Source organism: Natrix helvetica (assembly GCF_964273705.1).
Source record: "Natrix helvetica genome assembly, chromosome: 2".
Classification (NCBI taxonomy): domain Eukaryota; kingdom Metazoa; phylum Chordata; class Lepidosauria; order Squamata; family Natricidae; genus Natrix; species Natrix helvetica.
Window position 1 is genome coordinate 29,590,289 of NC_138552.1, and position 27,953 is coordinate 29,618,241.

At 41.0% G+C, this 27,953-nt stretch overlaps 1 protein-coding gene across 6 annotated transcripts in view; it reads right to left on the reverse strand.

The window, feature by feature from the left end:
• PDE4D (phosphodiesterase 4D) overlaps window positions 1-27,953 on the reverse strand; it is an 821,955-nt gene that overhangs the window by 594,057 nt on the left and 199,945 nt on the right. For all 6 annotated transcript variants that reach the window (XR_014174534.1, XM_081943197.1, XM_081943192.1 and 3 more), the window contains one exon: window positions 12,255-12,490. Coding sequence is in view for 5 of the 6 variants with exons in the window: in XM_081943197.1 (XP_081799323.1) it covers window positions 12,255-12,490 (236 nt within the window). In the remaining variant the exon portion in view is untranslated. The remainder of the gene's footprint in view (window positions 1-12,254; window positions 12,491-27,953) is intronic.

Sequence of the window (27,953 nt, forward strand, 5' to 3'; positions counted from 1 at the left end):
TCCTAGCCAATCATTCATTTTTTAAATTTTTTTTTGGAAATGAGCCTATGGCTGCACTCCAGATCTCGGGCAATCAAAACTGATTGAAAGGGATTATGTGAGGATAGAATTCTCAAGTTAATCAACTAGGCTGCTGCTTGCTCTTTAGAGAAAGATTGCACAGCCACACCTTTAAGGAGAAAATGCTGGCTGTCTAGCCGAGTGGACTATATTTTGAATTAGGAGGGATATTGTGTCAGGCCTGCAGTTATATTCCTTTTAGGATTTTTGGCCTGCCACACTCTATTATTTTCCTATGCAGTTTCATTAGTGTAGTAATTGGGAGGGGGAATAGTAAGGAGTAGAATTGTAGAATGTGTTGTCGTCATTTCCTTTCTAAAAGCCCAAGGTCATTCTTTGTCTCTGCACCTCTGCACCTGACCGGAACTAGATGGGTGAAAATGCCAGCGTGGCAGAGGAAGATTGGACCATGTGATGAACTTGTGAGTGTGGGGGCAAGACTTTAAACTGGGTGGTAACCCAGAAAGCTTTCAGATTCGGGATCCCACAGATGTGCCAACATGTCTGGCTTATTAAATTGGAACTTTTAAGGATAGCTCTGCTTTGGACTCTGATTTAATTCTGCATGATATTTGGAACGCTGACATATTGTAGCTTTCATGCAAATCATTACAGCTGTTATTAGTTCATTTCTAACAAGGATTCTGCTTCTTAAAAAACAATCAGAGCATGCTCCACTATTGGAGAAGTAAAATCTGTATAAAAGGCAAATACCACTCACTCATCACAAAATCTCCAGAACCGTGAAGCCTACAAACTTGAAATTTGGCACGTATGGTTCCCTTGGCTTCTAGGTGCTCGCTAAGAAAGGATTTTTCAAAATGACCATCAAATCCTTAGCACACTCTGGTGCTAAGGAGTTATACTCCCCCTTCCCACCTGAAAAGAACTCTGTTCCAAGTTCAAACTGGCAGACATTCCACTCCTTCACTCAGGAACAGTCTGGGGCTCCTTACAGTACTAAACGTCAGTACCTCACCAAAATGTCCACGCTTTCCTCCTATGGAACTGCTTCCAGACTCAAGACGGTGGGTGCAATATTCCCTATGTGTTTCAATCACCGACCACCACTGAGCCAATTCCTCCTGCATATCCTGATCACATGGTTTTGTCGCGAAGCATGGGCATACAGCTAGTATTTCATATTTCACTTACCTTGTTCAAATCAAAAACTCTTCTTAAAATCAAAATGCCCAAAATGTATAGACAAGTACTGATAGTCTGACTTAACAATCACAACCAAGGCCAAATTTTCCATTGCTAAGACAGGTAGTTTTGCTCCAGTTTATGATTTTTTGACACAGTTCTTATGTGAATCACACAGTCATTAAGTGAATCCAGCTCGCCCCCCCTTTATTTTACTTGTTGGGCACTGGCTGAGCAAGTTACAAATGATGATCACATGACACTGGGGCAGCAGATAACAGTCATAAATACATGCTAGTTGCTAAGCAATAGGGTTTTAAATATATGACCATGGGGCAACAGTTGTAAGTGTGAAAACTGGTCATAAATCATTTTCCGTTGTAACTTCAAATGATTACTAAATAATGGGGTGTCACTTGAGGACTACCTGCAAACTACAAGTATAACTCCAGTGACTAACTTGCAACTGAATGAGGATATGTAGGCCTTTTGAAGACCTGGAAATGGGTAAATTCAAAGTAGTAGATGGAGCAAAAAAAGAAAACAAATTCACACTGGTTTTATTTAAATTTAAATATAAGTGTTCCTTGTATTTTGGCACATTGAACATTTTAGTAAGTTTACTAAATGTACTAAACGTACTTTTGAAGTATCTATGAAGATACTGGCTTTAAAAATGTACTTTGTTTGTTTGTTTTATTGTTTGTTTTATTGGATTTATATGCCACCCTTCTCCCAAAGGACTCAGGGCGGCGTACAACATTAAAAAACACATATCACGAAAGTTAAAAAGAAATTAGATACATATTGACTGTACTTTGACTGGATATACAGAATGGAGTGGTGCAGTGGCCTAGAGGTGGAGCTCTCACCTCATAATCCTAGGTAGAGGCAGATATTTCTCTCTCTGGGCACAATGAGAATGTATCTGCTGATCAAAACTCTGCATTGGCAACAGGTAGAGCATCCGGCCAGTAAACACTCAGTTCCATTTAGTTGCCCAGATTCCACCCCGCAGGGGATTATGGGCTCGTTAAAAGAAGATGATGATGACAGTAGTAACAGAATGTAACTGCATTTTGTTTCCCCTCCCTCTTATGTTCCATGGAGTTTGAGCTACTCTGGGTTTCTTCCTTAGATTTGTTTTGTTTTCCAGGGTTCAGCTTTACATAGTTTCTCCAAGGTCATTTCTGAAACGCTCTATAATCTGCAGCCCCGGTTCAAAATATAGAAACATTTAAACAAGTGTTTTCCCTACCTCCTACTTGTTTTAACTTCCCCCAATAATGCATTGTCATAGCATTTCACATCAATTCAACAAGAATAAAGGAAAAACAATGAACCCTGGCCTTATTACAATGCCAAGAGTAAGTGAAACTGAGTTTCAGCTATAGCACTGATTTATAAACTGCATTTTAAATGCACTGAAATCATGAGGATTGTGCTGAGAAGGCTCCCCACTCATGCTTACCAAATAATAATAAATATAAAAGATAATAGTTGTCATTGGATAAGAAAGTGGACTATAGGAGAATGGATTCTTTTCTTTTCTTTCCAGTCCTATATGAATAAATGACACTCTCCTTTCCTAAGGGGTTAGAAAGTTTTGATCCATGCATGTGCAACTTCTTCTTCACATATATGGTATGTAGTTTTTAGCTTTAGCGTCCCTCAAAAGATGTTTCTGATTGCCCTTCAAAACTGCTTGGAAATCACAAATAGAATCACAAATAGAATAACAGTGTTGGAAGGGACCTTGGAGGTCTTCTAGTCCAACCCCCTGCCTAGGCAGGAAACCCCATACCATTTCAGACAAATGGCTATCCAACATCTTCTTAAAGACTTCCAGTGTTGGAGCATTCACAACTTCTGGAGGCAAGTTGTTCCACTGATTAATTGTTCTAACTGTCAGGAAATTTCTCCTCAGTTCTAGGTTGCTTCTCTCCTTAATTAGTTTCCAACCAATGCTTCTTGTCCTACCCTCAGGTGCTTTGGAGAATAGATTGACCCTCCCTCTTCTTTCTGGCCACTCCTGATATATTGGAACATTGTTATCATGTCATCCTTAGTCCTTTTCATTAAACTAGACATACCCAGTTCCTGAAACCGTTCTTCATATGTTTTAGCCTCCAGTCCTCTAAACATCTTTGTTTCTCTTCTCTGCACTCTTTCTAGAGTCTCCACATCTTTTCTACATCGTGGTGACCAAAACTGAATGCAGTATTCCAAGTGTGGCCTTACCAAGGCATTATAAAGTGGTATTAACACTTCACGTGATCTTGATTCTATCCCTCTGTTTATGCAGCCTAGAACTGTGTTGGGTTTTTTTGGCAACTGCAACTCACTGCTTGCTCATATTCAAATGGTTGTCCAATAGGACTCCAGGATTCCTCTCATAGTTACTACTATTGAGTGAGGCACCACCTCTACTATATCTGTGCATTTGATTTTTCTTGCCTAAATGTAGAACCTTACTTTTTTCACCATTGAATTTCATTTTGCTAGATAGCACCCAATGTTCAAGTTTGTCAAGATCCTTCTGTATCTTAAGTCTATCTTCTGGAGTGTTGGCTATTCCTGCTAAGAAGTAAGGTAAGAACTTCCTTGAATCAAACTCAGCTCCTGGTGATCACACAGGCATGTCTGTGTAGATCGCGTCAAAACAATAAAAATGTGGTTTGCCATTCTTTAAGCGTACATGCTGACTTCCAATCCTAACCAATAGCCTAGAACTGGCTTTTCTAATCAAATGACCTCTCAAGTACACCCTAATCTTGGCTTTTTTCTAGTATCAACCAAAGACTGCTATGTGCTGCTACCTGCTGTGACTCTTGGATACTGCATCTAATAACTGAAAAAGAAAAGTTTCAGCAATGAATCTGTTAGATATTAACATATATCGGAGGAAGTCTCCTCTCTGGTCCGCTGCTACAGCGGGAAACAGGTATCGCTCTGATTGGTCGAGAGGCGTACCCGAGTACTATAAAAGGGGAACCCTCCGGCCACAGAGCAGAGCTGGATCACTACTACTACTAATAAAGAGCTGTTAAGTCACTTCGTGTCCGCAGTCTGTTCTCTCGTTGCCCAGATCTAACATTGGCGACGAGGATGGGATCGAGAGACAGATAGGACGAAGAACGCTACCTCCAGAATCTCCGGATTCGATCCAGCCTAGGAATTCGGCAGAAATTCCGGCAGCCATCTTAGGTCACCACAGCGCGGCAAATTCAAACGAGAGAAGATGGCGATGCACACTCCCCTCGCTCCATTCGACCCAGAGAACGACGAATGGGAAGCCTTCATGATTCGTTTCGAGTGTTTTCTCGAAGCGAACGAATACACGGGGATCACTGACGCCCGGAAGAAGAACATCTTCCTCGGCTACTGCGGAAAAGAAGTCTTCAACACGGCCAGAGACCTCACCGCGCCTACTCCAATACAGGCAGTATCATGGGCGGCGTTGCAACAGGCTCTACAGACTCATTACACGCCAAAACCTTCCCGCCATGTTTGCCGCCAAGCATTCAACACGAGGAACCAGAAGGCGGAGAATCTATCAACCAGTACGTTGCAGCCCTACGAAAAGCAGCCACACATTGTGGATTCAGAGACCTGGATGAGCAGATTATGGATTGACTCGTTAGCGGGCTGAGAGACATTTCCCTACAAAAACGGCTGTTAGCCAAAACCAATTTGAGCCTACAGATTGTACTCGACGAGGCAAGAGCTTCAGAAGCAGCAGACAGATCAGTGGAGACCATTCAACGCGGATTCAACACAGGCCAGCCAGCGCCAAGACACACCAGAGTCCACTACGAGGACACCATTCCAGATTTCGGGGATCCCGAGCTCGAGGAAAGTCACCTGATGCGGAGCAGTCACGTGAGACCTGGGGGGAGACCCGGATCCCGTTTGCCGCCCTGCGCAAGCTGCTGAGGGAATCACCCCCGGTCTACCTGTCGGTTCAGGAACGTTGTTTGTTCGCACTGCGACAAACTGGGGCACATCGCACGAGTGTGCTGGAGCGAAGCCCCTGCCTCAAGGCAACCACCCATGTACCGCCAACAGAAGCCCACCCCAGGGGCTTGGCGAAATCATAAAGGGCGCCCAGAGAGAAATCCACAAGTGTTTACCCAGAGAGAAAATTCCCAAAGAGCTGAGCGAGCGTATCCCCAGAGAGATCACACACAAAGAGCTGAAAGAGCGTTCTATCAAGACGCTCAACGAGAGTATTTTCAGGATTCGGATGCTGAGATAGAGTTGACCCAGAGAGAGGAGTTGCGAACATATCTCACCACAATAAGTCAGGTCCGCACCAAGCGGTCACAAAAGCTGAAAGTCACAGTCCTCTTGGAGGGCTCACCTTGCGAGCTGGAAGTTGACACAGGATCGTCCCTGACGATCATTTCATGGGCATCCATAAAACAGGCTATCCCTAGCCTCAAAAAGAGCCAACTACGCGTTCCAGACATCCTGCTACGAGACTACCAGGGGAACCGAGTCCCCATCGTAGGCCAAGGCACGTTCCAGATCCGTTTCAAGGACATCATAGCCCAGCTGCCCGTGACCATCGCCAGCGCACCATTACAAAACCTCCTAGGACTGGATTGGTTTGAATCCTTGGGGCTAGAAGTCACCGGAATCAACGCCGTGGAAAACAGCAGCGCTGAGTGGATTTTTAAGGAGTTCGAGGATGTGTTCAGCCCCGGTCTTGGTAAGTATGTGGGTAAACCGATTTCATTCAATTTAGACCCCAAAGTGGCGCCAATCCGACTTAAACCGAGATGGGTGCCTTTTGCACTCCGCCCAAAAATAGATACGGAAATAGATAAGTTAGTGGAGCAAGGAATTCTTGAGCCGGTGGATCACACGCGCTGGGAAACGCCCATCGTGACCCCAGTCAAACCAGACGGATCAGTCCGCATCTGCGCGGACTATAAATGCACAATTAATGTCGCGCTACAACAAAGCGCATATCCTGTGCCTGTAGTACAGCACTTATTGCACTTGTTGGGGCCAGGAAAGGTATTTGCTAAATTAGACATGGCACAAGCTTACCAGCAGCTGCCCGTAGATAGCGCCACAGCGGAGGCCCAAACTATAGTGACGCATAGAGGAGCATTCAAATGCAACCGGCTACAATTCGGTGTGAGTATTGCTCCAGGATTGTTCCAGAGCGTCATGGAACGACTTTTGCAAGGGATACCGGGAGTCATCCCCTATTTTGACGACATCTTGGTGTCCGCTGCAAACGAGGAGCAATTAAATAAAAGAGTCAGAACTGTTTTGGCCAGAATCAGAGAAAAGGGTCTCCGCCTCAAAAAGGAAAAATGCCAAATTAACGTGCCTAGCGTAGAATTCCTGGGTTATAGAATCGATGGTCAGGGAATACACCCCACTTCAAAGAAAATTAAGGCGATCCAGGACGCCCCCACACCACGGAATCAGACCAAGTTGCAGGCCTTCCTCGGACTACTTAACTTCTACAGCGTTTTTCTGAGACAGAAGGCGACCGTTGCTGAGCCACTACACCGTCTACTCCAGAGGAACACACCATGGAAATGGGGACGATCCGAAGCTGCAGCTTTTGCCGGAGTGAAGCGCCTGCTCACCACTGACTCACTGTTAGTCCAATACAGCCAGACACTACCGCTGGTATTGACCTGCGACGCATCACCTTTTGGAGTCGGCGCAGTCCTCAGCCACCGGATGCCCGACGGAAAAGAAGCACCCATCGCTTTCTACTCCAGGACTCTTTCATCGGCCGAGAGGAATTACAGCCAGATGGACAGGGAAGCGCTAGCTGCTGTAGCTGGAGTAAAACGTTTCCACGAATACCTCTACGGCCGCGATTTTGAACTGATTACAGATCACAAACCGCTGTTGGGACTTTTGGCGGGAAACCGCCCCACTCCAGTCTCCCTTTCTCCTCGCATGACCAGGTGGACTGTTTTCCTGGCTGCGTACTCATACAAATTAATTCATCGACCGGGCTCCACTCTAGGACACGCAGACGCACTCAGCCGTTGCCCACTACCGGACCTTCTGCCAGACCCCACTCCCGAAGTACCGGTGCTACTCATTGATTGTTTGGACTCAGGACCGGTTTCTTCCTACGATGTTGCAAGGTTCTCTACTAAAGACAGTTTAATAAAGCAAGTTCAAACTTGGGTTTGGAGGGGGTGGCCGAAGGGAAACGTGGGCCCGGAATTCAAAGTGTTTTGGTCAAAACGGGATGAGCTCTCAGTGTTACAAGGTTGTTTATTGTGGGGGGATCGAGTTGTTATTCCGTATGCTTTGCGTAGGAATGTATTAGATGCTTTACATGTTGGTCATCCGGGGATTGTTAGGATGAAGGCGTTAGCAAGAAGTTACGTTTGGTGGCCAAACATGGACAAAGAAATAGAGGAATGGGTGGCCACTTGCGACCCATGTCAGGAATCGAGACCAGCACCCCCGGAAGCGCCCGCCACAGAATGGGAGAAGCCTAAAGCACCCTGGTCGCGAATACACATCGACTTCGCAGGGCCATTCCAAGGTCAGACCTTCCTTATAGTTGTGGATGCATACTCGAAATGGCTAGAAGTAGTCCTAATGACTTCAACCACGGCAGAGGCAGTCATTAAGGTTCTACGGCGACTTTTCGCCACTCATGGCCTGCCCGACCTCCTGGTCTCCGATAACGGGCCCCAGTTCACGGCCATGCAATTTGAGACATATCTAGCAGGTCAGGGAATTCGGCATGCCCTCGTCGCGCCATTCCATCCGGCATCAAATGGACAGGCGGAGAGAATTGTGCGATTCGCAAAAGAGGCCCTCGCTAGGATGGGTCCAGGTGATTGGCAAACACGCATTGACCATTACCTATTGATCCAACACATTACCCCCAGCGCAACAACGGGTAGGAGCCCCGCTGAACTACTCATGGGCCGCCGTCTACGGTCTCACCTGGACCGTCTTCACCCAAATTACTCTGCCACAGCTCCCCCAGACTCTACAAGCAAAATTCGGAATTTTAGCATAGGAGATTCAGTATACGCCCACAACTATGCAGGGGGGACATTGTGGATGCCGGCAAAGGTCATTGGCATCACGGGTCCACGATCGTATCTGTTGGAACTGGAAGATGGGTGGAACTGGAAAAGGCACATCGATCAACTTTGGGGTCGCCTAGCACACTCAGACCTTCGAACAGAGGACGAGAGCTACCTACCAATGCAAAGTCAGCCACTCGAGAGCCCCAACGCAGAGAACTATGACACCTGCGAGCCCAGGTCTGAACAAGAGATCGAGCACGAAGCAGAGCAACCCCCAAGCAAACTCCGGAACGCCCTAGCAACAAAGGCACGAAAACCCCCGAACGCGAAGCAGAAAAAGCATCCGATCCTGCAACCACTTCTAACCAACCCGAACTGCGACGCTCCTCCCGAGTAAGGCAAACTCCAACATACCTAAAAGACTATGTTACTAACCGCAACGTTCCGTCTAGGAGGGGAGGGGTGTTAGATATTAACATATATCAGAGGAAGTCTCCTCTCTGGTCCGCTGCTACAGCGGGAAACAGGTATCGCTCTGATTGGTCGAGAGGCGTACCCGAGTACTATAAAAGGGGAACCCTCCGGCCACAGAGCAGAGCTGGATCACTACTACTACTAATAAAGAGCTGTTAAGTCACTTCGTGTCCGCAGTCTGTTCTCTCGTTGCCCAGATCTAACAGAATCCATAATCGCAGTGCTTGAGATGCATGTACAGCAAAAAGGACTGTTTTTATTTTAAAAAAATCTAAACATTTCAAATCCAATAGTCTGAATGCTGTAGATATTTTAATTTGGATGCCCAGGTTGAGCAGACTTGGATGATGGCTTAAATGCTCCTTTCCAACTCCATAAATCTGGGATCTAAGGTACTAAGTTCAGCCTGTGATAAAGTTGCTAACTGTTAGGAGCTCCAGAATCAACTCCTTCTGATGATTTTTTTTTTTTGCTGGCCCATCCATTCAAAGCTACTCTTAGGGTACAGCATGGAGAGGATAATTGTCCTCAACCAACATCTGGATTTCCTGAAATAAAAGAGTAACTATTAATTTTACAATACTTTTATATTGCCCGGTTCACTTTTGTCTACTGGAGTGTATATAAAATATAAACACATGTAAAGAGTAGAATGTAACGGTGAAGGTTCCCCTCGCATATATGTGCTAGTTGTTCCTGACTTTAGGGGGCGATGCTCAACTCTGTTTCAAAGCCGAAGAGCCAGCGCTGTCCAAAGATGTGTCCATGTTCATGTAGCTGGCATGACTAAACACTGAAGGCGCAAGGAACACTGTTGCCTTCCCACCAAAGTGGTCCCTATTTTTCTACTTGCCTTTTTACCTGCTTTCAAACTGCTAGGTTGGCAGAAGCTGGGACAAGTAACGAGAGCTCACTTCGTTACACAGCGATAGGGATTCGAATCGCCGAACTGCCGAAGTTTCTGATTGACAAGCTCAGCGTCTTAGCCACTGAGCCACCGCGTTCCCTAAGAGTAGAATACTAGAGATCAAATACAGAAACCAAAGTGTTCAGCAACTTGCAGAAGACTATATATGCTGCCAGATAAAGCTTGGATCTCAAAGCATGAGAAACACCACCAAGAATGACTTCCTCCAAGCAAAGTTCCCTGAATGGGATGGTTATAAGGATGGGGGTATCCGTTGACATATGCATAAACTGGGAAGATTCTACCTAGAAGAGACCATCTCTAAGTATACTTGAAGTCTTTAAATGTAAGGCTTTAAAGGTCAAAACAAGAATACTGAATACTGAAATATGCCCGGTGGTCTTTTAGTAACCAGTACAGTGTATTAAATATAGGCGCAATACTAACATAACAGCAATCTGCAGCCTAATCTCTGCATTTTGCACCAACCAAAGGTTCCAAATTATTTTCGAAGGCAACGAGAGTTGAAAATCCAGAAAGACCCCCATTTATGGAATCAGTTCTTGAGCCCATCCATAGTAATAGTTCAAACCAATAAAATGGTTCTGTATTTTGGACAAACAGCATTCAATTAAGTCTGAGCTTGTTTTTCCCCATCCAGACCTTCATGACACTAAGACAATTAAGTTACATTCTTGCTCAGCAGCTTTTTAAAAAGTTATCAATGTGACAGTGATGGTTCTTCTCCATTTCATCCTAGCATCAATATATTATAGCATATACGTAGATGTAGATTATTTTCTGACTTCAGGTGTAAACATACTTCCAAAAAAATCAAAACTAAATTAGGAACAGTGACTAAACACACAATTTATGTTGTGCAGGAAGATGGACAGTGACATTTTCTGTGACGTGTGGCAAAGATCTGCATGCTGTGAGACTCTTTGAATGCGTCACCTCTCCCAACACACCTGTGATAATCAGCATATCCCCTTTTAATTGTATGCTCCTTTGACTTCCTTGGAGGAACGTTCTAATTTTATATGTGCAGTGCATTCCTTTTTTTCAAAATATGATACTACTTTTTGCTCACTCATCAGTTGTGTGCATATTTTTCTTGCATTACTCTAGGATGTTTCCTTTGGCATTTTGCTATTTCTACTCATTGGCTAGAGTGATCCCATATGTAAAATCATCAAGCCAAACTTCTTGGATGTATATTTTCATATTTAAGCTCCTTCGTCTGTAACTTGGTTGTAATATTGTGTGCTGATGCTTCCTCTTTCTCCCACACCAAACATCCAGAAGGCGTACTGATCTTAACAAAAAGAGGATATGGCTCTGTATCTTGGCCACAGCTATAAAATTTCCCATTTATCAGATCAATTCAACAATAGGAATCACAACCAGTCTTGTGGACAGAAATGGAAAAATGTGTCATTTCCTCTACCCATCCAGTCATATGCAAAGTGCAAGCTATGTGATATTAGGCTAACTTCAACAGTACAGATGAATGTATATGGCAATTCTCTCTATGGTGGATAATCTTGGTCCTTATCTCTCTGTCAGCAATGTTCCCTTCATCTACAGTAATCCCAGCCACTCAAGCATCATATAGATACTACTGTCACTTTCAAGAAGCAGATTATGTGCCAATATGAAGTGATGGTTTAAGAGTCATGGATATAGCTGACTTAATTCTGTTAGGGAAGAGCATTTAAGCATTTTAAATGGTACAGTTCTAGAAAAATGGAGCACATGGCTTTCAAAACTATGGACTTTGTTCCAAATAAGATAAATGTACTTTTAAGAACTGTTGAGTTATAAAACTCGGTGCTCCTAAACTTTGGATATTCTAACCAAGGATATGTGGAATTAGAGTTCAATAAGATTTTGGGATCACATGCTCTTGTTTTATACTATACTAGCCGATAATCTGGCGTTGCCCAGGTATTTATTTATAGGGGGAAAATGTCCAGACAAAACATAATTTCTAATGTTGGATTTTCTCCCTTACCAGATCGAGCCCCCTTGTGGAGTACTGTGAAGCCATTACCATGGCAACTCCACTGCAGAGTACAGTAGAAGCCAGTATGGCACAACAGACTGCATCTTAACAGAACATACATCCCAAAGGGAGTTAGGGTGTCTACCCCCCACACTATTTTTCTCCAGAGATTAAGTCATTTGTGTACCAAGTTTGGTTGAAATTGCTCGAGGGGCTCCAGAGTTATATGCTGGAACATACACATACACCGCCATTTTTATATACAGTATATAGACAATAAAGCGTTGGTGCAGAGGGAAGGCAAAGAAATAGTTTCACTCAATTTAATCTTATAGCTTGTTCTTGGCATTAACTAGACAACTCTGTGGCATAAACTACGTGGTGTTTTGTTTTGATTTCTTTAAAACCCTGCATTTTTGCTTCCCTTTACTGCCTCTCTTGTCAGAATTACTATTTAAAACCACTGTTATATTAGCCTACAATATTCTAAATGTGCCTTTCATTGGAGACGAGCTGTCTTAATTTACTTCACGATTAAGAGTCACACACAATCAGAAACCTAGCTGTTGAAACACTGTGCCTCAGCCGTCATAAGGGACAAGAAGTAGGCTTCCATGTTTACCTGACAGTGTCCGCAGCAGTAATAGCAATGAGAGGAAGAGTTCTCAGTGGAAGGTTGGTGGGCCTCTGCACCATCTCTGGATCAGTCTTTTTCTCCCAGTCTAGCTGCTCCAGCTGTCTAAATGCCAAAGGAGGAAGCTGAAGGTTACGACAGGACAACCTCCTAACACGATACTGGTCCGTTCCTTGGAGAACCATTTCTTCTTCATTTTGATGGTACAGTGTTTCTTCCGATGCCTACAATAACAAAGATTGTTTGAATAAATCTCTGTCATGAAATTGTTCAAAATTCCATCATTACATGTAAATCCTTATCTTTTAGTTTTTTTAAAAAAAAATCATATGAAAAAGGAAAAAAGAAGAACCTTATTTTTTCATCCTGAGAGGTCTCTGAGGTCCCTTGCTGTTCTATGAACTTGGTTGTTTTCTTGCAGATGTTTCATTACCCAAACTAGGCAACCTTATCAGAGCACCTCAGAAAGCACCAAGCACCCCCCATTTTAACCTGAGCTACAAATACTCTTCCTTTATCTTTTCATACATTTTGGCACTGCTGGAGAACTTACTATAAGAATATATTTGCTTACATTACACAGATATATTAAGCATAGTACACAGTCTGAAATGGTTCTCTGGAGCCTCCTTCAACCAAGCTCTGAAATTCAGCAATAGAGTACTAAGAATCAATAGCATGGTTTCCAGTTTTAAGGGTAACGTCAGTGTTTTAAGCTTTAGACTTGGATTTAAAACACTAAAATAATCTTGAATAATGCTAAAGGCTTGTGAAAACAAGGAAGGGGGTGGGAATCTAATTTCCACACCACTCAACTTGTAAGATGCAATTTTATTGATTGTGCCTCTAGGGCATCAAAACAAGGAAAGCAGAATGTGGGTCCCAGCTACAAAAATTAGCCTGGCTTTGTGTTACAGAAATGGTGCATAAAAACTTAACGAGACTTTCATGATAACATTTGGGTACTTCCCAACATTTTGGCAAAAAAGCAACAACATTTTTGCTACAACTGGGGTGGCAGGCACAAACAGCTTTTTAAGCATTTACTACGTAGTGGTGTTGGGATGCAATAGTTCATAAGTTCGCAATTGTTCATGGATTTTTTTCTTTCGTTTTAATCCAAGTACTCCTTTTAAATCAAATTATGGGTACAAGCCATAATTTGGAAGTAACAAAGACTGACTGTTTAATTTAAAACACTCAAGACCTTTGAATCCCACGGGCTTTAATTCTTAAAACTCATGAATAACATATCCTGCAAAACAAAAACAAAAATCAGAAGGCAACTCATAGTAGCACCTTCAGTGGTTAACAAATCTTATTAAAAGGCACAGACTTACCTGACAACAGCAGCATCACTCTTCTGCTGTATCAGAATGTGACCTTCCCTCTAGGCCAGGAGTATCAACTCAAGACCCAAGGGATGGATCGAACCATGGGGTGCTTAGATCTGGCCCGTGGGGCCACTCTGAAAACAGCAAAGGACCAGCCCATAATGCTTCTGTTAGTGAAAACAGAGCTCAGGAGATCCACAGCCGGTCCTCCTAAGCTCTGTTTTTGCTGGCAGAGTGTTGCAGGAGGCCATTGCAGCCGAAAACAGAACACAGGAGCCCATTTTCGCTGGCAGAGTGCTTGGGCCACCAGAGGCACTCCTGACACAAGTGATGTTGAGCTGGCCACGCCCACCCCAGCCCTCTGAGGTCAAACACAACCCTGATGCAGCCCTCAATGAAATAGAGTTTGACACCTCTGCTCTATGACGTGAGATGGAAGGACTCATATATACCAACATTGGAAGAATGGGTGACAAAATTAACAGAGTCGGAGGAGGTTGTGAAACTGACTGCTTTGATTAAATAAAAGACTAGCTTCATTTCTACTTGGAAACCACCCTCGGATTATTTATTTTTTTGCTTGAAACTTAAAGAAATGAAATTTTAATCTTGGATTTTGATCACTAGACTGGCTTGTGGTAGAGGTACTGTTTGTTATAGCTTATTCTAGCTCAAAGGGGAATTGACTTGGGTTTTTTTATCTGTACTGAAGAAAATTGGAAGTTACTTTTTTCTATAGCTTTTTGTCTGCATTCCCCAATTTTGCTTTTTCTCTACCGTGTTTCCCCGAAAATAAGATAGGGTCTTATTTTCTTTTGACCTCTGAAATAAGCACTTGGCCTTATTTTTGGGGAGGAGGTCTTATTATTTTTGAGGTGCAGGAGGAGGCGAGCATAGTCACCTCGTGGATGTTGCTGTGTTGCAATATTTTCAGGGAGGGCTTATTTTCGGGGGAGAGCTTATTTTAGTGCATGCGCTCAAAAGCCCGATTGGGCTTATTATCCGGGGAGGTGTTATTTTCGGGGAAACAGGGTACCTACTCCTTTATGCTTTTCTTTAAAATTCTTTTTACTTTGCTATTTATATTTTATACTTTTCTGAAATTTAATAAAGTTTTTTTTTAAAAAAAGAGAGAAACACTGTCCTACTACCTCAGGTGCATAGAGTGGCTCAATTAATGTACAATTTGAAAAGGGAGTTAGATGGGGAAACAGAGCAGAAAGGGATGTTATGCAAACACAGACTTTTGTCCCGGTTTTTTAATGTACAACTCAAGGCAGTGAACACACCTAGTATCCTTTCCTTCTCTGGTTTTCCCCACAACATTTGTCAGGGCACACAAGGCGCTGCCCTGTCAGCTGGCCAGCGCGCATGCACGTGCTGGTCAGCTGAGTTCACCCTTTGTTAAAGCCATTTGTCGCCCTCCCCAGGCTCCAGAGGCTTTATAGGAGCCCGTGGAGGGCGAAAAGAGCCTCCCCGCCCGGAGGCCCTCCAGAGGCTTCATGAGCTTCCATGAAGCCTCCGGAGCACAAAAAAAAAGGCCCTACGGGCAAACCATAGGGAACGGACTTCCTGTTTTCTCAGGAGGGTTATTTTGACTGCTCCGGAGGCTTCAGGGAATCCTCTTGGAAGGTCCCTGAAGCCTTCGGAGGGCTTCTGGGCGGGTGGGGGAGTTGTTTTCACTCTCCCCATGCTCCTATAAAGCTTCTGGAGCCTGGGGAGGGCAAAAAAAGCATGCAAAAATGGGGGTTGGTCGCGTTTGTAGTGCGCGCATGCGCACTGGGGGGGTCGCACATTGCATTATGGGTGCGGCACGCCTGCACAAGACCCCCCTGCGCTCCCCCCATTTATGGCACGTGAGCCTAAAAAGGTTCGCCATCGCTGAAATAGCCCAAAATCACCCAGATGTTTTTTTCAATATTACATATTTCAAGAATATAATGTCATGTAATGTGATGTAATGTCACGTCACGTCATGTAATAATATAATATAATATAATATAATATAATATAATATAATATAATATAATATAATATAATATAATATAATATAATATAATATAATACAATACAATACATATGATATGATATGATATGATATGATATAAGATAAGATAATAAATATAATGTAATGTAATGTAATGTAATGTAATGTAGGGTAGGGTAGGGTAGGGTAGGGTAGGGTAGGCTAGGCTAGGCTAGGCTAGGCTAGGCTAGGATAGGATAGGATATAATTGACAGGTCCTTGTTCATCCAAGTCAGCACTAACTGACCACCACTTTGCAAGACAAAGGGAATAAATGTTACAGCTAATGCTCTGTGCTCCCCACCACCTTATGAGCAGCTCCACCCACGCTCATGCTCCTCATCCCGTGATCCACCCCACCCATGTGCCATCCTCCCTCACGACCGATGCTCCCTCCTCCCTAGCTGTTAAATGTAAACACTGCTTCCTGCATCCTATCATCAAATGCTCCTCATCCAGATGGCAACCACAGCTGCTGCAAGCTTCCGGGTTAGTGTCCTAGCTGGTCAGCGCTTGCCACGCCCACTCTCCTTGGCAACTGCATGGAGTTGCTACTTCAGCGCTCCTGCACCCTCCCCCCTGCTTCGATATACAGCTGAGGGGGGAGATGACTGGGAGCCTCTAATGCCAGCCACAGCCGCAGAGAGACCCGACTTCTGGGAACATGTGAGATGCGGTGTTTCAATGTGCGGTGTTTTCCCTGTCAGAATGTCAGCCCCGGATAGATGGGAATACCGGGGCTGACAAATATAATACATAATAATACATTATATTACATTACATTATTGGGTTGTGTTATATTATTACATTATTGCATTATTATTGCAATAATATAGTTTGCCAGTGTTGATGTCAGTCTTATCAGGTAGACAAGACAGGAAACAGCTAAACTAATTCTACTTTATGGTGAAACTACATTAACAGAACCTTGCAAGTCTGCACGTATAATTCTCTCACTATCACCTTCACTGCCCAAGAATGTAGGGAGGGCCCCTTCTGAGCTGCGTTGTTTGCTCACTATGCAGCTGCAGGTATGAAATCTATTACCTAACTACTTCCTAGGCAGCATCTGTTGGCTTCATCTCCCAATGTCTTTCCTATATACAACTACCTTTGTATTTTCTGTATATTTCTAAGTGATTATTTGCTGACTGCCAATAATTTTGAAATCTATTTTATCTTTCTGGAAAACAAATTAAAACAAATAATTGAAAATTTAGATTTCAGCAAACTTTGTAAAGTTAGTCGACAACAGGGCTGTTTGGTTTAGTTAAAGCTAATCTATGAGGAAGAAAACATTTACTGTGAAAATCAGAACATTTCTGGTTTGTTTTTATTTTATCTTTTGGCTAAATAAATCTATCCTTCACAAAATTCTGACAAACGTGTTATTTTTAAAATAAATGAATGACTTGGTCCCTTTGTTTTCTTCAGCATAAAAAGAGTCTAAAGGGATTCTGAAGAAGTTTAATTATAATCTAAGTTGTCATCGCAAGAAATGGAGTAGATCAGAATAGTGTACAAATGAAGTATGCTTTTTCCTACCATTCCTAATCAATATTTTTAAATTTCACTGTAAAATACAAACAGGTATAAAAACACATTTCAAGTTCTTAAGAAAACTGCAGGCTTCCTTAAGAACACTAGGAAGAGTAATGATGCTTTTGAACTTTGGTGGTTAGGAAAGTCTTTTGAGGACACCATGGACAGCCAAGGAAACAAACAAGTGGATCATTAAACAAATCAATCTCAAGTTCTCACTAGAGGACCACATCACCTTTGCTCAACTTACAGGATCCTACTTTGGACATACGATGTGAAGACTCAGCTCTCTAGAAAAGGTTCTATTAATGGAAAGATGGAAAGAAAGAGAAGAAAAGGATGACTAGCAGCAAAGTGAATAGAGTTAAAGCAGCAACAAGTACGTCATTTGAAAACCAGGTTAGGGACAAGTCTGTAGAGATTCTCAGTCATCCTGGGCATGGTTGTCCCAAGGGTGCTTTTTCAGGAGGCAACTGGACTTTCTTGTTTTTTCTTTGAAGACGTTTCGCTTCTCATCCAAGAAGCTTCTTCAGCTCTGACAGGGTAGTGGAGGATGGAAGGATATTAGTTGCAGACAGCTGGTGATTTGCATTCTTTTAAAGGGTCGTTGAAGCACTGGGAGGTTTATCGGTGTCCTCAGGGTCACCTGAGTAGGGCTCCTGGTTCCTGTAGTTTGCAATTTTTTCCTCTGGAAATCCTACTTCCACAACATTCAAAGGATATTCATCCCAAACTGTATAGCTAAAAGTCTGTAGCAATTTTACAGTCAACCAGGCCAAGTGTTTCAACAACCAGAGGTGGGTTCCTACCGGTTTGGACTGGTTCAGCTGAGTAGGTAGTAACTCGGCCTGCCACGCCCCTGAACTGGTTCTCTCGTAGGCAGCGCCATCTTGTTTTTTGCTTATGCGCATAAGCATTTTTTTTAGTACTGTGCATCAAGCGTGTGCGCACAGCACAAACTGGCAGTAGCAGCAGCCAGAACCCACCTCATCAACAATCCTCTAAAAGGAATGCAAACGACCAGCTGTCTGCAAGGAATATAAATCCTTCCATTCCCCACTATCCTGTCAAAGCTGAAGAAGCTTCTTGGATGAGAAGCGAAACGTCTTCAAAAAGGGAAAAAAACAAGAAAGTCTCCTGAAAAAGCACCTTTGGCACAGAAAAAATGTATTGGTATTAAGAGTCAGCAATGACTTGATGGTACATAATGAATAGGAATCTTACACATAGTAGTTGTTCAAATGTACCAGGCAAATATTAACATACAAATGCCACAAAACCCTCACAAATGAAGTCACTTGAAAGATTTATTATCTCCCAGTTATGTTTTTAGTATGCAGCACGAATGAAAATAAATAAAATGATTCTCTGAAGCACAGGTGTCAAACTCGCCACGTCATGTTGCTGTCGTGTGACATTTTATAGCGTTTTCCCCATTCACGGAACTGGGGTGGGCGTGGTATGCAGGTGACGCATCCAGACTGTGGGCCGCCAGTTTGACACCCCTACTCTAAAGGTATTAAATCTGGTCCTTTGAAGATCACTTAGTTATAAAGATTGCAAATGACAGTATGTGCTAGGCACCACTCTTCTTTTTTACAATTACTAATTAAAAAGTCTTTCTAAAAATCATCAAAATGAGCTAATATATTAAAGAATTCACAGTAAAAGATGGACATCCTTGGAGATTACTTTGACATAATTATTGTTCATCTAGACAAGGTTTATTTTACCAGCAATCTGATGAATAAATGAGTCACAGTCTGAAGCCCATACCAAGGCCCATGATGGCTAAATTAGATGACTCATTCTCCAGAAATAAAGCTGAAATAAGAGACTTTCCTCCTGCATAAGAAACTTCAACTACTGCACTAGGGAGTAAGGTAAACACATTAGCATTTGAACTGAAAGTATCTCCATACAGAAACACGCTACATGTAGACAATGTAAGTGGAGGAAGTATGTTAGTCTGTGATAGTTAAAAAAAAATCTGCTTGCGCTTTTTTGAAGCAATATATTTTATTAAAAGGCATAAACACAGGTGGCAGAAAAATTACTCAAAATGGCAAATTTCCTTCTATACTATAACTCTGTTGTATGAAAGGAACCATTCTTTCTTATGCCTTCTCCAGATTTATGATATTGATATTGATAAAGTCAGAAGTATGCTGATATACAGAATGTATCTCTCTTCCAATAAATATAAGCGCTAAGTATATCTTCCTTCTACTGAATTGAGTTTTAACTTTTAATTTCAACTTTGCACGGAATTCTCGCAGGAGGGAACAACCTACCACTTCTACCTGCATGTGTAACACATTCTCGATATATTAGCATTCTCTACATATAGCCTAGAACTGCAGAATATCTTTTTCCTCTGAATTAATGTTAGGCAAGGGAAAAGATGGAAATCACCATAGTTTGATAGATGAACTATCACATTTCATCAGTTTGAATTACGCAGCTGGCTGTCTGTTCTGTGAATTGGTTTGTTGACAAGAGGCAATAAGTGGTTTTTGTTTACATAACTTCCCACCGAGACTTACTTTCTTTGTTTTACACTGCTCTTAAATTCCATGATAGATGGAAAGTTGATCTTGCTCAAACATTAAAAAAAGTAAATCAGTCATTCATGAATAACAAAGATAATTGTTTCCTATTCCTAATCCAAATCATCTCTTCAAGATAAAATACCTGTTTCTTTTGAATCTTTTGTGAAAATACGAGATTTCTGATTTACAGCATGCAGGCTCTATTAATAGTTGGCATTGTTCATGAGTCTATTCATATATATCCAGGTGATTATCCACCTTTTCAAGAAATTTAGCTAGGCAGGCAATTCAATGAGATTAAAGATATTAATGGGTGTTGTTTGTGTATGTGTGTCTCAGTCTTTGTGTTTATACTGTATGAGACTGTGTTTGTATTACAGAGGGATCAACCAGAACAATTTATATAAAACCTGTTCACATGACCTTTGTTCTATATGGTTAAAGAAGGCATCTACTCCCACTAGATTTTGAATGCACCTTTTCTAATTAACCAGATAGTTCCGTCATTTCTATGCTTTCCTTGTTTTTTTTTTATGGGCAGATAGAGTTTGCTTTTCAGTTGTTCAATTCTCAATCCCCAATTTTCATGCCTCAATGGTGATAATAGCTGACCTTCTTATCTCATATTGGCATTTTTTCCAATTGCTTGGATTTTTAGACATATCAGGGTCTGCCTAAGGCCTCTTGCCTTTATATGTTATGCATAGAAAATACAGGTAGTCCTTGACTTGTAACCACAACTGAGCCCAGAATTTATGTTGCTAAGTGAGAATGTGGTTAAATGAGCTTTGTCCCATTTTACGACTATTCTTGCCACATTTGTTAAGTAAATCACTGCAGGTATTAAATTAGTAACACGGTTGTTAAGTGAATCTGACTTCCCCATTGACTTTGCTTGTCAGGTCACAAAAGATGTTCACATGACCCTGGGACACTGCAATGTAAATCACGTGACCGTAGGGATGTTGCAATGGTTGTAAGTATGAAAAATGGTCATAAGTCACTTTTTTCAGTGCCGTTGTCACTTCGAACGGTGACTAAATGAACTGTTGTAAGTTGAGGATCACCTGTATTTTATTTACTCATTATTGGTGTGTCTAATGAGAAGTTCGATTTTACTTCATCTTCTATTGAATTATTTGTTCTTGCAGCTCAAGGTATTCTCAGGAACTTACTCAAACACCACAATTCAAAATAATCATTTCTGTTTGATAACCCTTTCTAATTGTCCAGCTTTCACAGACCTATTACAACTACATTAATGATCCTGACAATATATATATTTGTTCCTAATAATGTCTCTGCACTTTAACATTTTGCCTAGATGTACCACAATTTTTCTTTTAAGTAACAAATGTCTCTTTATTTCCTGACTACAACTGTGAATTTTTGAGACAAGGAAGATTATGTCTGTCAACATTTCCCCTGCCTATTTGCATAGCAATTGCACCATTTGTAGATGCAATCTTAAGAGGGGGAATGTTGCTGTTATCAAGGATTCTATACATAATTTCTTTTTCACCTTTAGCAAGAGTTCAGCAACATCTTTCTTGTTTCCCGCCATTAAAGTTATAACCTCAGCATCTTTGTGAGGGGCAAATTGTGATGAGTGGATAGACATAATTTTAAAAGAAATGCAAGGCTGAAACCTCCCTTGTTGTATTCTAAAACTGCTTAAGAAGACATTTTCAAAGTATTCTTTTCAGACTCTGATAGATGTCTGACAAAATTGGACAGTCACTAAAAACCAAAATGGTGGCAGCCCAGCGGCGGTGAGGGAACCAATTCGGGGGCATGGCAGGCCTGGGTCGCTGCCAGCTCTGCAACTCAGGCCTGAATCCCACTACTGATTTGGACAAGCCAGGCCAAACTGGTAGCAACCCACATCTGGTTCTTACATTCTTTAAGATCCTGACATTCCTTTTGGTTTTTCAATTTTTTAATGTTTCCAGAGATTTATGTGATTCTGTAAAGTGCTTCTATTAAAAAGTATCATTTCTAGTTAAATGTGAACTATATAATATAATTGTGTGTTACAATTATTTTTTGCTAGTTCAATATGTATTTATTTAGTGAAATGCAGAACTAATAATATAGGATAAACTCCAAAGTCTAAATCATCTACAACAGGGTTGTCAAATTCAATTTCATTGAGTGCCACATCAGGGTTATGTTTGACCTTGGGAGCCTGGGGTGGGCATGGCCTACTTGATGTCATTCATGTCAAGGACGCCTTTGATGGACTGAGTACTCTGCCAGTGCAAACAGGCTCCTGAGCTTCATTTCCGGCTGCAATGGCCTCTTGCAACCCTGTCAACAAAAACAGAACCCAGAATGGCTGCACACAACCCTTGTGAGCTCCATTTTCAGCTGTGATGGCCCCCTGCACCCTCTGCCAGGGAAAATGGATCTCTGTTTTCTCTGCAGATGCACCGTGGGCCAGATCTAAGCATCCCATAGGCCAGATCTGGCTCCCCGGCCTTGAGTTTGATACTCCTGATACTATAGTTTGATACTATATAGACATATAGGTATAAGAAAGAAAACTGACATTCTCACATCACAGTTACATATCACATGTACATTAGTCATGGCCCAGTGGTTAATTGCTTCTTAAAAGCACCTGGAATACTATATTGTCTTCAGGACCACTTGCTTAAATCACACAGTACATTAGCTGGCTTAAGCACTCATGCATTCCCAACTGCAGTGAAAAACAATCTCTTTAACAACTTCCTGCATGCTCAGTTATGTTTCTTAAAATAGGAAAATAAACAGAAATAGTCCTCGATGTTAAAAAAAAAGAGAAAAGCTAGCACACATATTGCATTTCTGAAGGCACTGGCAATTAGCATATGTATATACATGAACATAAAAATGTAACAGAAAAAGCATACAATTTCTTTCAAATTATCTCACACTATTAACATGTTTTCTCCAAGAACTATACTATTCACCTAGTCATTGAGAAGAGATGGGCAGTCTAGAAATGTTATAAATAATAAATAAATAAATAAATAAATAAATAAATAAATAAATAAATAAATAAATAAATAAATAAATAAATAAGAAATAAATGAGGGGAAACTTCATTATTAATTTATAGATTATATCTACTAGTCATTTCATTTCTTTGGGGGAAGGGGGGAATCATCTCAATTACATAGGCTAATTTTTACTATAGTTTATATTTTCTTATGTATTTATTAAATTTATACAGCTGTCTCTCTCATAAGAAGTGACTCTGGATGGATAGGACTGGGGAATTTATAAAGGTACAAGCAGATAGCTCTAAACATTACATTATTTCTAGTATTCTGCTTGAAATTACAGATGTAAAAAAATACCATAGATTTCAGTCAGAGTGAATTTAGAAGATGTATTGCTTCCAAATATCTACAGTGGTTATGGAGGAATTATGTGTGGCTTCCAAGCAGTGTTTCTTCTTTTTAGTTAGTTGATGAAACTGATTTTAATCCTTAGAATAATACGCCTGAATGTCATGATCTGGTAAAAACAATAGAAGGTTTCATTAAATAATACAAATTTAGTGTGTAATTTTGTTGGCCTCACAAAAATGTTACACAAACAGTATTCCCTACTCTCTTGAAATCCCTTCTCTCCAATCTTTCTGTTCTGGGTGTGGGGAGAACCAAGCAATGTCTGTATGCAATCTCTCCTGTGCCTCCCTCCCTTCACATCATTGCTTTTTTGATGTGTAATCCCCACTGTGTGCCTGCTTCATCTCTTGTAATCTGTACAAGAGGTGTGTGGAGAGACTCAGGTACAGGATGATGATTCCTGAATTCAACGGCAAACATGTAACTGAAGAAAGCGGTGAAGTCATGAAGGAGGGCATTGGTCATAAAGTTTTTTTTCAGAATCATTGCAACTTTGAATGGCTGCTGAATGAGACAATTAAAAATGAGAATTACATGCATAGGGAATGAGGTGCCAAATATACAAGCTGTATTCAGAAGAAGACGTGCCTGGGAACAGATTGCTAACATCTGATAGATAATGAAAAATGCAAGAGAGTTTCACAAAAAAAGGTAAATATTTTTTTTATTGATTAAACAAAAGCTTTTGACCATGCTGACCGCAACAAATTGTAGATACCATATTTTTCAGAGTATAAGACGCACCTTTTTCCCTCAAAAAAGAGGCTGAAAATCTGGGTGCATTTTATACACTGAATACAGCTTTGTTTGCCTCCCGAAACCCCGCCCCTTCACCAACATGACTGTGCATTGCCTTTAGGAGGCTTCCAGAGTGCTCCTGGGGGCTGGAGAGGGCAGAAATGAGCAAAAAACAGGCCAGGTTTTGCTCAATTTTGCCCTCCCCAGCCACCAGGAGCACTCTATAAGCCTCCTAAAGGCTATGCTTGCCCTTTTTTGACAGAAAACAGACCCATTTTCACGAAAAACAGGCCTTTTTTGGTTCGGTTTTGTCCCGCCCAACCCCACCCTTCAGGAGCACTCTACAAGCCTCCTAAAGGCTGTATTCATGCACATTTTTTTGGAAAAAAATGGGCCTGTTTTGCAAAAAACGGGCCATTTTTGGGAGGTCTGCAGAGTGCAAAAACTTTTTTTTTTAATTTGCTTCTTCAAAATCTTGGTGTGCCTTATACTCTGAAAAATATGGTAGCTGTTAAAAAGCATGTATGTATTGGGTTACCTCATCTTTCTATTGAATAATTTGTGCAAACACCAGCAAAATGATATAAAGAAATTAAAAGATCCAACCCCTCTTCCCTATTTGTTTGTGTTATCTCATCATTTCAGGGTGAGGGATGTTTCCGGGAGGGAAGTGGGGAAAATGTAGGAATTGTATGCCAACAGAATATAATTCTTGTACTGTCACCTAAAGTGTGAAGGTCACCCAAACTGCCCAGCTAAAGCAAACAAGCACTTGTATTGGATATAGGAAGATGCTGAAAGCAGAAGATCATTTTAATCACGGTAATTAAAGTGTCATTTCATACTGCACAGGAGTAGGCAACAATCAATCTCTTGTGTATTTTACCAAGAAAATCACATGGATAAAAAAATATAAAGTGGTCACTAAGACTCAATATCAAGTTGATGGCACCTAAATCAGTCAATCAATCAAATGATTCATTTCCTTGGAAAAGGAATAAGCAAAAGTTATATACCGTCACCGATTTTACATATACGCACAAAAACATCTGAGAAGTGCTGATCTGGCAGAAATAGAAATTGGAATTAAAACTCTTGGGAGAAAGATCAGCTATCTTGTATATGCTGATGATACTGTTTTTGATGACTGGAAGGTGTAAGAAGAGAATACCAAGCTTATGGCCTATGGCTCCATTATTGAAAATCCTTAATATTATATTCCCAGCCAAGGTAACTCAATGTAAACAGCTACAGAAAATACTTTGTACTTTAGCTTTCTAGGTTCAGAAGTTCACAGGGATCACAATTATAGTGCACAGTGCATATTAAGTGCATAGATATCATTGTCAACAAAGATATGATTGTGCAAGGCAAAGGTTTCTAGTTTAATATTTGACTAAGGAAACGAGACCACGAAAAACCATGGCAACTTTAAACTATGATGCTAAGGAGATATTATTTGCTAAACAATTTGCTAAAACTTAAATAAGCCATGATAAGCAGGTTTACCGTAAAATAATAAGCCATGAAATACTTTTATAAATTACAATAACTAGTATAGTATATTGGAAAAAAACTAATGCTGGTTGGTTAGCATGTTTGCGATCTTGTCTTATTATTCAGTTACTGGGATTAACCACTAATGTTGTAATTATGTAGAACTCACCAGAGTTGGTTCTTTTAAAACAGTAAAACAAAGAAGGGGAGAAAATTACTCTTGCCTTTTTGATGATCAATACACACACAAAAAAAAACAACAACCCACAATTGTTGGCTCAAACGATATTAAGGCAAACCAGCCAAATCACATCAAACAGCATATCTTTATCAGTTCATTTAAAAATGGTTGCCGGTTCATTCCAGTAATCTAAATGGCATTGATTAAAAGCTCACCTCAGAGGTATGAAGCACTCGTCTACAGATAATAAGCTCAAGGTAGATAAGAAGGCTAAACCTGACAAATAGTTTTCAAAAGTTTAATCCATAGGGCAAGAGGACTTGATTGAAAAACTGTCAAGTCTAGAGAACTGAGTCAATCAAGCAATATGTGTATATTCAGTCTACTGAATACCTTAAACTCCATCATGCGTATATGTTATATGCTTAGTTCACTTTATCCTGATTTTGAAATCGCCTAGAGTACTGTTCAGTTGCTCCTTTATTAAAACGAGTTAAAGGCTAAACTCTTTCGTTTTTACATCTTGCTCAGCTTTACATACTTTGATCGTGTCCATGTAATTAGTACAAAACACAGATGAAACACAGTATGTCTTTTAAGCTTTCTTTCATATTCCAGATCACACAGGTCCTTCTACAAGATGCTATAATAAGCTTCATTTGATTTTTAGCTACTTTTATTATGATTCCAGAGGACAGCAAACTAGAAAGCATTCACTTATTTAAGTAATAGGACATAATATAAAATAATTCCCAAAACATCTGTTTGGTTTTTAAAAAAATAATAATGAGGTGGAGCTCCATAGAAATACTCCTTTCCACTGTTTCCACTGACACAATGTTAACCCTTTTAATTAAAGCTGCAATGGCATTTTCTTACTCTTCCCAATTGTGTTGCCAGCACAGATTTGCTGTTTGAGTCCATGCCAGATATTCAGCAAGCAAGCAAGCAAGCCTTTTTTATGACACCCTCTAGAACAGGGGAGTCAAACTCAAGGCCCGTGGGCCGGATCCAGCCGGGCTACTTAGATCTGGCCTGCAAGCCCATAGTGGAAACAGCGAAAGACCAGCCCGCAGTGCCTCTGCCAGTGGTAAAGGAACATTGGCGGGAGGGAGAGTGGCACACAACCTCCCCGAGCTCCATTTTTGCTGGCAAAGGGCTGCAGGAGACCATCACAGCCAAAAACAGAGCCTGGGGGACTGCATGCAGGCAGCAAGGCAAGACCTACTATAGAGGAGAGATCACAAGCAATTCAACAAAGTCATGATTTTACCCACAATTTCCAGTGGCTCTAAATAAAGATCTATCTAAAGATTTTGTGCAGGAGGCACTCTGCAAGAAATATCGACAGAAATTACAAAGTGCTAGAAGACAAATCACCTGGGTTTCTACAAAAGCTGTCTTGTTAGCTGGCTTGTAACACTTATACAAATTTATCAACCTGCTGATTGAACATAGATATTATCAAAATCCCATTGTGCTATGATATAAACTCACACCAAACAGCAACCAAGTTGTTAAAATATGATGGCAACGTTACTTAATTGAAAGGCAAGAATGGAAACAATTTTGTACCAGCAAGACTCAGCAGCAGCAATAATATGCAATAATAATTTTGTACGTCTTTCTTGGTTACAAGCCCAGAGTCGTAAAGCCATCAAATTTCATTTTGCCTTCCCTTGCCTCCACACCTAGTTTGGTCATTAAGGCATTTTTTAGTCATCGGGTTGGGCTGACAAAGAATCAAAGAATGTGGATTTCATTAAGTCTTACCTATTTAATAATAATAATTATCAAATAACCACAAATCACAGTGGTTAAGTTCACAAACCATACCAAACCATAATATGGTATAGTATAGTATCAATATTAAGCCACAATGTTGTTTGTGCTTGTGGAAATAGTTTCAACAGCCAAATCAAAAAGATTTGAGGTGCAGTTTTAAGCTATATAGTCCTTGTCAATTTTACAGGCTTTATGCATTAGGTTACAAACTCTTTTGTGTGATTAAAAAAACCCTTCAAATTGCACAGTTGCTTTCATCTGCAATATTATTTAACATTTGTCAATAATGTTGGGTATGCCTGGGTATTTATTTATAGGGGAGAAATGTCTGGACCAAATGTCTGTAACCAAATGTAATTTCTAATGTTGGATTTTCCCCTTACCAGAGGGAGTCCCCTTGTGGAGTACTGTGCAGCCGTTACCATGGCAACTCTACTGCACTGTACAGTAGAAGCCATTTAAAGGCACAACAGGCTGTGTCTTAACAGAACACATGTACCGAGGGGTGTTAGGGGTGTCTTACCCCCTTAGAATTTTTCTCCAGAGAGTAAGTCATCTATGTATCAAGTTTGGTTGAAATTGCTTGAGGTGAGATTATATATATATATATATATATAATTATATATATACA